Source organism: Cyclopterus lumpus, chromosome 4 (genome assembly GCF_009769545.1).
Source record: "Cyclopterus lumpus isolate fCycLum1 chromosome 4, fCycLum1.pri, whole genome shotgun sequence".
In the NCBI taxonomy this organism is placed as follows: Eukaryota; Metazoa; Chordata; class Actinopteri; order Perciformes; family Cyclopteridae; genus Cyclopterus; species Cyclopterus lumpus.
The window spans coordinates 17893827-17903328 of record NC_046969.1 but is presented as its reverse complement, the minus strand read 5'-3'; the positions used below and the strand labels follow the sequence as shown (position 1 = coordinate 17903328).

The window sequence follows — 9502 nt, the reverse complement described above, 5'->3', positions numbered from 1 at the left end:
TAATAAAGTTTCCCATGATTTTGTGACCGTTTTTAGGTGGAAAAAATATCAAAACATTTATATAAACTTCTCAAACATATGTGCTGTTCATTCCTGAGTATGTTACAAAGACTGGTAACATATTCAAGAAAAGCACAGTATGTTATTAAATATCTTTCAGATCACGGTAACATTTAGTCCACCTCCACTTTTCCTCCTTGTCTCCTCAGGCTACACGGGCCATTGGGGCCATCAGTTTGGTGACGGCAGCAGCCAGTGCCTTCTCTGTCCTGGGACTGATCAACACACGATCCAGAAACAGGCCTTTCTGACAGCTGTGTTCTTCACTGCAGGGTGTTGTCTCCCAACATTCCTGCGGCTGTGATGAAAATAAATACAAATCTAAATAAATACAAAATGAAAACGGAAATGATTGTGTTACTTGATCATAAACTATCCTCATATAGTTTACACCAATTGATTTCAACGGTGTTTGTTGGTCAAATATTAATAAATATGAAGCTTGGAGTGTGAAATTGCTGAATTTGCTTTACCCAAATTTCAATCATTAAAAAAAAATTAACCTTTACTGGTATCCGGTCACGCCGACAGTTCTTGCTGAGATTCATGCGGCCACCATAATGCAAAGGAGCTGCTTCTCTTGCTTAGCCCACTGTTCACCATAGAGTGTGTGGATTATCCGGAGTAACATGAACACTGTTTCTAGAGAGACACACATTCCTGCTGAATTTGAATCTCCAAAAACCCAAATCTTTTCACTATCACTATTCTATTGGGGAGTTAGTGGTTGACGTCTCACATGTAGTCTATCTCAAAACATTCACAAATTAAGGTTTATTTGTATATCTAGATAAAATATAGATTGCACTATAAGAAAAGTAGGCCAATGTTATTTTTGTGATTTAGAGGAACTTGCCCGTAACTGCATCATTGTGCAATATATAGCACTTTCAGGAGGCTACTTTCTTAACTATTGTTACTGTTGGAAATACTGCAATAAATCTATTAATTGTTTTACTTTACATGTTTGGTACTGAACAACTGAATCAGAAAGGTCGTAGCATTCAGTAACATGTGGTGGGCTAAAAAGTACAACATTTTCCTTTAAAACAATGTCAGGATTAAAGTGAAAAGCAGCTCTAAATAAATAATTGAATGGAAGCACAGTAATAGTAACTGCGTTTGACTTCTTATTGTTTGATTTCACCTGTGGCAGAGCTTTTTAATTATTACACGGCTCAGCTCTGCGGTACAGACAGCAGGTGTCGGCAACGTCCCGTAAAACACAGGGAAACATAGAAGAAGAAGAAACAACGCGCAGCGTGACGTGAAATGTCTGCGTCGAGATAATCGCACGTGTTGTTTTCGTGGACGTTTCGACTCGAGTGTAATTTTTTTCGTTTCAGAGTACAACGTAGAAAAAACACATCGACAAATATGGGGAAGAAACTCAAAGTAGGAAAAGCCAGAAAGGATAAATTCTACCATTTGGCGAAAGAAACAGGTAGAGTACCACTCTTTGAAAACATAGCAGTCTGGAGACAGTCAAGGAGTAGAGTAGATAGATGCTAGCGTCATTAGCCGGGTTGCTAGCTAACTCACCAACGCTACATGAAGGTGTGCTGCATGCGGATTTCAGAGTGTCAGTTGTCTGGTAACATTATGTTTGGTCTTTTTCAGGTTATCGCTCTCGTTCCTCCTTCAAACTCATACAGCTCAACCGTAAATTTCAGTTTCTACAGAAAGCCAGAGCTTTGGTCGACCTGTGTGCCGCTCCTGGTGGATGGTGAGCTGCCTGCCATCACATGCTATTTAACGTGTCGTGCAACACGCCCGGGGTTTAAATCATGGGGGCCTAAACTGTGGAGTAAAAAATATTATCTAATTTTAGATCACTGGTTAATTATTTCCCGTCAAACATGTAAATACAGTCTTCTGTAAGCTATATCATCTGTAATTCCCTTGTGTCTCTGTACAAATGGTAGTTCAACCCTCCAATATTAATTTAGAGTTGTTCACTGTATAATTTACAAATGCCCTCATTGGACAGTTGGACTAAGGGCAACAAGACTCCTCCAGCAATGATGCAATTATCTTTGAAGATACACAGCCTACTTATAAAAATATGTTCCCATTTGAGGATTTCCCTGAGGAATGTAATCAGTGTTGAAGTGCAACATGTGGCTATGTATTTGTATGCTCTGCCTAGGAAGAAAGATTAGTGAAATGTAAGTTGTGGAATATAGTTTGCACAAGAATACACTCATGAATCAAAATATTTTTGCAGGTTGCAGGTGGCGACCAAGTTTATGCCAGTATCAAGTCTTATTATTGGTGAGTTGGATGTCATTAATATGATTAACTGTTAATAAATTGTTCTGCCTCTGCTCAGGCTTTGGAATTCAGTAGTTTTGCAATTTAATTTTCATTCCCGGGATACTGTGAGGAAAGTTTTTTTTTAAACGGTGTTTCTTCCTGTCAGGTGTTGACCTGGTGCCCATCAGGCCCATCCCCAATGTGGTGGCGCTGCAAGAAGACATCACCAGTGACAAATGCAGACAGGTGAGGCAGAGTTCAGCACGTCACTGAAGGAAATCAAACGTCAGTCCTGGCTGCGGTGCGGCATACACTAATATACAAGGAATAACCAATGTAGTCCCGCAAACAAATGACACTGGAGACACAGATGGTTCTGTCATGGCATTAAACACCTGCACTGTATACCAAGCATCACATTTATCCAAAATGACAAACTGTAGGAACGTTTTCAACATGTATTTAAGTGAGATACTTTCTCTATCGAATACAGGCTATACGAAAGGAACTGCAGACATGGAAGGTCGACGTTGTGCTAAATGACGGAGCCCCAAATGTGGGAGCCAACTGGCAACATGATGCCTTCACACAAGGTAGGTGCCACTGAAGCAAAAGTGTCAAGAAATGTCCAGTCACACATCTTCATAAGTCAGGATTTACAGTTCAGATCACCCAGTTCAGATCAAAATACACGTTACAATACAGTTTTGTTCTTTGGTTCAGCATTATATAGTATATTGAAAATGAGTTGTATTTACCATTATTTCAGTGCGTGTGTCTCGGCCACATCCCTGTATTTATAAGAGGCACACCCACCTGTTGTAAAGGATCGCAATTGAACCAAATGTCTCAAAATCTCCTTTTGATCCCCACTTAACCTTCAGCTCATTTGACCCTCATGGCCATGAAGTTGGCCGCTGAGTTTCTAACCAAAGGTGGCACTTTCGTCACGAAAGTCTTCCGCTCCAAAGACTATCAGCCACTGCTCTGGATCTTCCAGCAGTTCTTCAAGAAGGTGCAGGCCACCAAGCCGCAGGCGTCGAGAAACGAGTCCGCCGAGATCTTTGTCGTCTGTCAGGGTCAGTGGCAGCTAGGAAGAAGAAATTCCTACTACACTTCTGCAGTAATAGCTTAACTAAATACAATGTATCTTTTCCTTCCAGGTTTTCTTGCCCCAGACAAAATTGACAGTAGGTTCTTTGACCCCAAACATGCATTCAAAGAGGTGGAGGTGCAGGCCAAAACGGTGAAGGAGCTGATTCCTGTCAAGAAACCAAAGGCATGTACGCTATATGACATGGTGGAATACAGGATGAGCTTGAACAATGACCTGTTCAGAAGACCATATTTCCACATGATTTCCTGTAGTGTCCTGAATAGCTAGTTACATGTGACATGCCATATTGCATTCCTTACTGATGAAGCTGCTACTCTTTTGTTCCAGGCGGAGGGATACAAAGATGGTGATCTTACACTCCACTACAGTTTCACAGTGACGTCCTTTCTGAAAGCAGAAAACGCCGTAGACTTCCTGGACAAAGCCAGTGAAGTGAGATCTCTATCTTACTTTACCTTGTCAAAGACTGATGCTGAAGTCCACACTTTCTGCCATTTCATAGAAAATCCTGTTGTGTGTGTGTATATACTGTACATTGCAGCTGTAGAGGTAGGATGTTGAGGGAAGTGAAAGATGTATGATTAATTATCCTGGACCTGGATCCTGTTATTTAGATTTACAGTCCACAGAATGCAATGTACAATGACTGACCTCAGGGAGAGAAGAGGCAAGAGAGATCAAGCTAAGTAATGGCCCTCCTGTTTTTCCAATCTCCCTCTGTCTTCTTCACTCAGATCACCTTTGACAACACAGACCTGGAGTTTCACCCAGCCACCAGTATTGAGATAAGGGAGTGTTGTCGTGACATCAAAGTCTTGGGCCGCAAAGAGCTCCGGTAAGTCAGTTTGTCAGTGCAGTTTTGTTTTTCGAGAAAAAAGATGTACATTTAAATGAGTAAATCATGCATGTGTGTGCTTCTTTCCTCCGTCCTCACACCTGCAGCCTGCTGCTGACATGGAGGGCCACGCTGAGGAGGTTCCTGGCCAAAAAACTGAAGGGGGAGGCCAAACCGCTTGACCCGGAGATCAAGTAAAGTCTTTGCAGCACATTTATAAAAAGCCACTGAAATATGTTCATGTTTTTGTCAGATTGTGTCATGTCAGAATAATAATAACATCCTCTTTGCTTTGTTTTTAGCTTAAGTTCTGATGAAGAAAAGGGGGGTTTTGAGGATGAACCAGACAAAAAAAAAAAAAAGGAGGGAGAAGAGGAAGAGGAAGATGAGGAGAAAGAAATGGAAAAGAAACTGGCAGAACTGAAAGCTGAGGAGGTATCGGAGCTCAAACGGTACGACACAAAGTTGTTCAGGATTACTATTTTCTTTCTTCTAAGGAATTAATTTTCTCCAACTATCTGTTGCATCACAGGCTGGTTTGTGAAGAAAACGATTCAGAACTATTGCTGAATGAACCTGCAGCACTTTGAAAGACTTATCATCTTGATCACCTCTTGCATTTGATGTGGTTTTAGTGGAAAAATAAGAAATTGCAACACACGGTGTTAAGATTTCTTGATAAAATAGAGTTTGTATGACAACAGAAAGAAAAAGAAGCTTCTGAAGGAGCGGAGGAAGCAGAGGGAGCGGGTGGAGCTGAAGATGGACCTGCCTGGCGTCTCCATAGCAGATTCCCACGACTCATCCATGTTCTCACTCAGCGCTATAAAGAAGAAACAGGTGAAGACGAGACAGACGCACGCACAAGGATGTAAACCTCCCCCTCGGGGTGGGTTGGCAAAATCCTTTATGTAGACTTAATTCTGTTTGGTGATTTATGTTATTGGCTGGCATCAGTTTGCAGTTTTGGTACAGATATTGTCGTCCCATCTCTAATGTCTCCTGCCAAAAGTGGTTGAGGACACAAGCAAAAAAAGATTCTGGCCTATTTTCCCCAATGCTAATTTGATGCTACTTTGCTCATCACGTCTCCATCAGGCTCTGGCTGATTTAGCCAAAGGGGACATGCGGGCTGCAGAAAACCTGGCAGAAGATGATGACTACTTCCACCTGTCTGAGGATGACGAGGCGGATAAAATCTCCCTGGCCTCTGATTTAGACGATGATGACCTGGAAGAGGTCGAGCTGAGACAGCAAGAACTAGAAATGAAGGCACCAAAGAAAAAGTAAGTGAAGTTAATTTGCATGAAAGTCAAGTCTATCATTTGAAATTCTGTTCCTGTAATGTTTTGTAAATAATGTCCTGCTCTCACAGAAAAAAAAGACAACGGTCATACTATCGGTAATGAATTGTTCTATTTATTTTTTGCTTATTTGTGTCTGTGGTTTTCAGAGTCAAGTTTGCTGAAGAAGAGGAGGAAGATGAAGGGCAGGATAGTGGCCTGCTGGTGGAACTGGAGGGAAAGGATGAGAAGAAGCAACGAGAGACCAACCTGTGGTTCAGCAAGGTTTGTCCACTTGTGCCCATAATGTGATAGATGTGTACATAGTATAGAATATTCATGTTGACCATAACACTAACTGGTGTTGTATCATGATTTGTCACCGGCCTTTTCCCCCTTAGGTTCTGCACATGCAAATGAGTTAATATCTCTGTGACCTTTGACCCTGCCATCCTTTTGATTTGTAGGGCATATTCTCTGAGATCGGCCTGGAAGGAGATGCAGAGAGTGAACTCCAACAGACTGAGTTGCTTCAGAACAAACAAGCCAGTAATAGTCTCCCCTGTTTCTCATTCATTTATTTACACATGTTCATCATAAAATGGACATAAATTGAGGATATAATATTAGTAGCTCTCCTCAATCTGGGACTAACACAATAATTATAGTTTTGGATCTTCTTTAGTAAAAGGTAAAAAGAGGAAAGCTGAAGCGGTGGAGGAGGAGAAAGAGGAAGAAAAAAAGGATGCTCTGCGAGAGGAGGAAAAGGCGGTACCTTTAAAGGAAGCTAAGGATGAAACTGACGACTCAGATGACGACACCGATGATGAGAAGTAAAACGATATTTACTGTTTGTCTAGGCTGTTTTCTGTTCAAAATATTATATAATGGATCCAACTGGATTTTTCTAAACATACAAATAAATAATCAAATATGTTGCTGCTTGTTCCAGGGAGATTACCAAGATGAAGCAGGTCACTGAAGGGGCTGGTGGGATGTCAGAAGGGGCCAAGGAAACTGGCTTCCAGGTTGTTCCTGTCGAAAGCACCAGTAAGTATATGAAACATTATTTCAGGTTTAAGTTGGTGATCTCTAACTTACACAAATCCTAACTTTGCTTCATGTTTTTGTCTAACTTCTTTTGGTTTCTTTGCTCCTCAGGTAAGAAAGCCAGGATCCTGGATGCAGAGGGCATGGCCCTCGGCTGTCTGATTGCTACGTCTAAGAAGAGAGCCAGGGACCTGTTGGACGGCTCCTTCCACAGGTGTGTATGTGTGGTGTATGTGTGGTATTTCCATGTGTACTCACTCCCACATACAAAGTCCTGCTGCTGAAAATACTCGCTGGTGCACCAGATGTGTAACTTGCGAAAAATGTATACAGTTTTGTATAGATCAGTCGAAACAAAAAGGCTCAAGGGCTCAGACCCACCGAACCGACATGAAAGACCGACATCAGCGAAAAGGGTAGACTGTTGCGACGCCTCAACTTGCCGGTCTTGGCCCAAAAGTTGTACTTGAACACAGCGCAACAACTACGGCCTACGTTCTACACCTGCATGAGGAAAAAATTCTGCATGCCATTTGGTGGCTGTAGTACGTATTCGTCGTTCAAAAAAGGGAACCCAGAAGACCTACGACAGTGGATATACATGCCGTAATGATACGTATATTAAAAACAAACCACAATTGCCCATCGTTTTCACACCACTCTCGCTCATCAGTTAGCTTCCCTCCAGGTGGCCATGTTGCCAACATTTGCTTATTGGAATGATTAAATGAGAAGAACCTTCTGTGTGTCCTTTTGACTTTACTTGTTTGCTTGCTTTCCTCACATCAGTTTCGTTTGTGCACTGATTTTGCTGAATTTTATTCAGGCCACAGAGGCTCACCGACATCCAGAAATTAGTTTATTAGAGTTGAGTGCCAGAGGACACTATGGGAAATTCAGAATAACACCAGACTTATTTGAAAAAGTGATTTTCCTTACTAGTAAAATATGTGGCCACGTGCATTAACCACACAGTGTTTGTATCAGCCTTCAATTTACACATCTAATTTTAAAACGTGTAAATGTTTTAAAGATGCCAGTACAGCAAGCTGATTGTATGCTCCTGCAGGTTTGCTATCTCCGAGCAGCAGTGGGAGGTACCGGAGTGGTTTCTGGACGACGAACGTAAACACCGGAAGAAGCCGGTGCCGGTCACCAAGGAGATGGTGGAGGAGTACAAACAAAAATGGAAGGAGATCGATGCCAGACCCATCAAGCGAGTGGCTGAAGCTAAGGCCAGGAAGAAGAGGAGGGTAAGAACGGGAACAAATAAAGGGGGCAACAGTTGATGGAAAATGGTTGAAGCATAAAACTAGATCATGATTGAAATCACTACAGGGGATAGATCAGTTTCAAGATGGGGGGGTGGGGGGGAACAAACTAAAACCTTTCCAGTTATAGGGAACTTCGAGCAAATTTCCGTTGATCTTGATTTGTTGGTTTTTCCATGACGTTTCCAGATGCTGAAGAAGATGGATCAGGCCAAGAAGAAAGCGGAAGCAGTTGTCGACACAGTGGACATCTCTGAGAGGGAGAAAATGTCTCAGCTTAAGAGGTATGGCATCATATCTGAAGGGTTGGAGTTGCACCAAGAAAATGATGACTCCATGAACCTAAATGCAATGCTTCAGACGGGACAATTGTATTGTCATTTCTAATCTTTTTCCCATTCTGTCAGTATCTACAAGAAAGCCGGCCTGGGGAAGGAGAAGAGAGAAGTGACCTATCTTGTGTCCAAGAAGGGAGCTGGTAAGAAAGTGAGGCGGCCCGCCGGCGTTAAGGGAGCCTTCAAAGTGGTGGATGGTCGCATGAAGAAGGACATGCGTGGGATGCAGAGGAAAGAACAAAAATCTAAAGGGGGCAAAGGAAGAGGACAGGCAAAGGGTGGCAAAGGAGGGATGAAGGGTGGTAAAGGGCGAAAGGGAAGATAAATTTAAACCTGTAATGCTCTCTTGCCTTTCTAACTATTAAACAGGGCCTGGTCTCGTGTTGCTATTCAGCTTTTATGGAGCTTTGTGAGCTAAGATGCCTCCACAGGCTCCTGTCATGTACGGAGGCTAAAATGACTTGTGTTCGTTCGCACGATGCCCTCTTTTTTAGCAACTTTTGCTGAGGTTTCTGAAACTCCTTGATGTGGTATTTTAAAGGCTGTCTTTCTGAAGATGTAGATGATTTGTCTTGAACTCTGTAATCAAAGTGCTTTCACTGAACAGCCTAAATGTAAATGGCCGAAACTAAAGTAAAACCTAGTAAAGGGGTTAAGAAATGTTGCTATTAATGTAAATATGCCATACACATTTTTGCAATAAATAAACAAATCTTCAATTCAGTGTTTCTTGTGTTTTAAAAAAAATCAGTTTTCGGTGAACAGATGTAGCAGTAATGACAGATTTCATAGATGATGCAAACGGCTGTAATTTGTTTTTTTTCTGTGTTTTATACTTGGTAGGGCTTTCCTCAAACTCAAATTGTCCAATTCTTTTACGACGGAAAAAGCTCACAGTTCAACTGGCTGTACATTAGTTTGTATCTGTTCTCTGCTATTTTGTATTTTATTTTACAACATTTATTTGACACATAGTCGCCACAATGCAGCTTAATATTTCAAATCCCTAAAACATGATGAGCTTATGAAAATGATTCAAACAACCAATGTATATAAACAAATTGAAACCAAAAATATCAAAATGTAATATTAAAAAAGGGATGGTTTAAATACGTTTAAGTCTACATTTTGGACTTTTATTGAAGTAATATTTTGACTGCAGAACTTTCCTTGTCACTGAGTAATTTACATTTCTAGAACGTATTCTATTTTCTTAAATTACAATAATTATACTTCCAGGATCTTTGCTGAACACTTGTTTTTTTTGTCATTAAGAAGATAATTGCTCTTCCAGA

At 41.3% G+C, this 9502-nt stretch overlaps 2 protein-coding genes across 2 annotated transcripts in view; both read left to right on the top strand.

Annotated features, from left to right (window-relative positions):
• plaat1 (phospholipase A and acyltransferase 1) overlaps positions 1-400 on the top strand; it is a 3258-nt gene extending 2858 nt beyond the window's left edge. Inside the window, exon 5 of the mRNA XM_034530971.1 lies at positions 210-400. Coding sequence (XP_034386862.1) covers positions 210-311 — 102 coding nt within the window. The 3' untranslated portion in view covers positions 312-400. The remainder of the gene's footprint in view (positions 1-209) is intronic.
• A 912-nt stretch (positions 401-1312) lies between these two features.
• Positions 1313-8931, top strand: ftsj3 (FtsJ RNA 2'-O-methyltransferase 3). Its single transcript, XM_034531289.1, has 21 exons — positions 1313-1504; positions 1681-1786; positions 2288-2334; positions 2483-2562; positions 2810-2909; positions 3201-3395; positions 3480-3595; positions 3761-3865; positions 4168-4268; positions 4376-4462; positions 4571-4720; positions 4973-5108; positions 5367-5554; positions 5722-5836; positions 6019-6100; positions 6237-6384; positions 6504-6601; positions 6713-6815; positions 7671-7854; positions 8062-8156; positions 8280-8931. Exons 1-21 carry the CDS (start codon positions 1438-1440, stop codon positions 8530-8532), a joined length of 2556 nt encoding a protein of 851 aa, XP_034387180.1. The 5' UTR covers positions 1313-1437; the 3' UTR covers positions 8533-8931.
• Positions 8932-9502: the final 571 nt, after the last annotated feature.

Bases quoted from the DNA above. Each gene is read 5' to 3' on its own strand.
- ftsj3 (XM_034531289.1), top strand. From the start codon at position 1,438: ATGGGGAAGAAACTCAAAGTAGGAAAAGCCAGAAAGGATAAATTCTAC. The intron at 2,910-3,200 runs GTAGGTGCCACT...CTTAACCTTCAG, and splicing joins ACATGATGCCTTCACACAAG to CTCATTTGACCCTCATGGCC. The intron at 5,555-5,721 runs GTAAGTGAAGTT...TGTGGTTTTCAG, and splicing joins ATGAAGGCACCAAAGAAAAA to AGTCAAGTTTGCTGAAGAAG.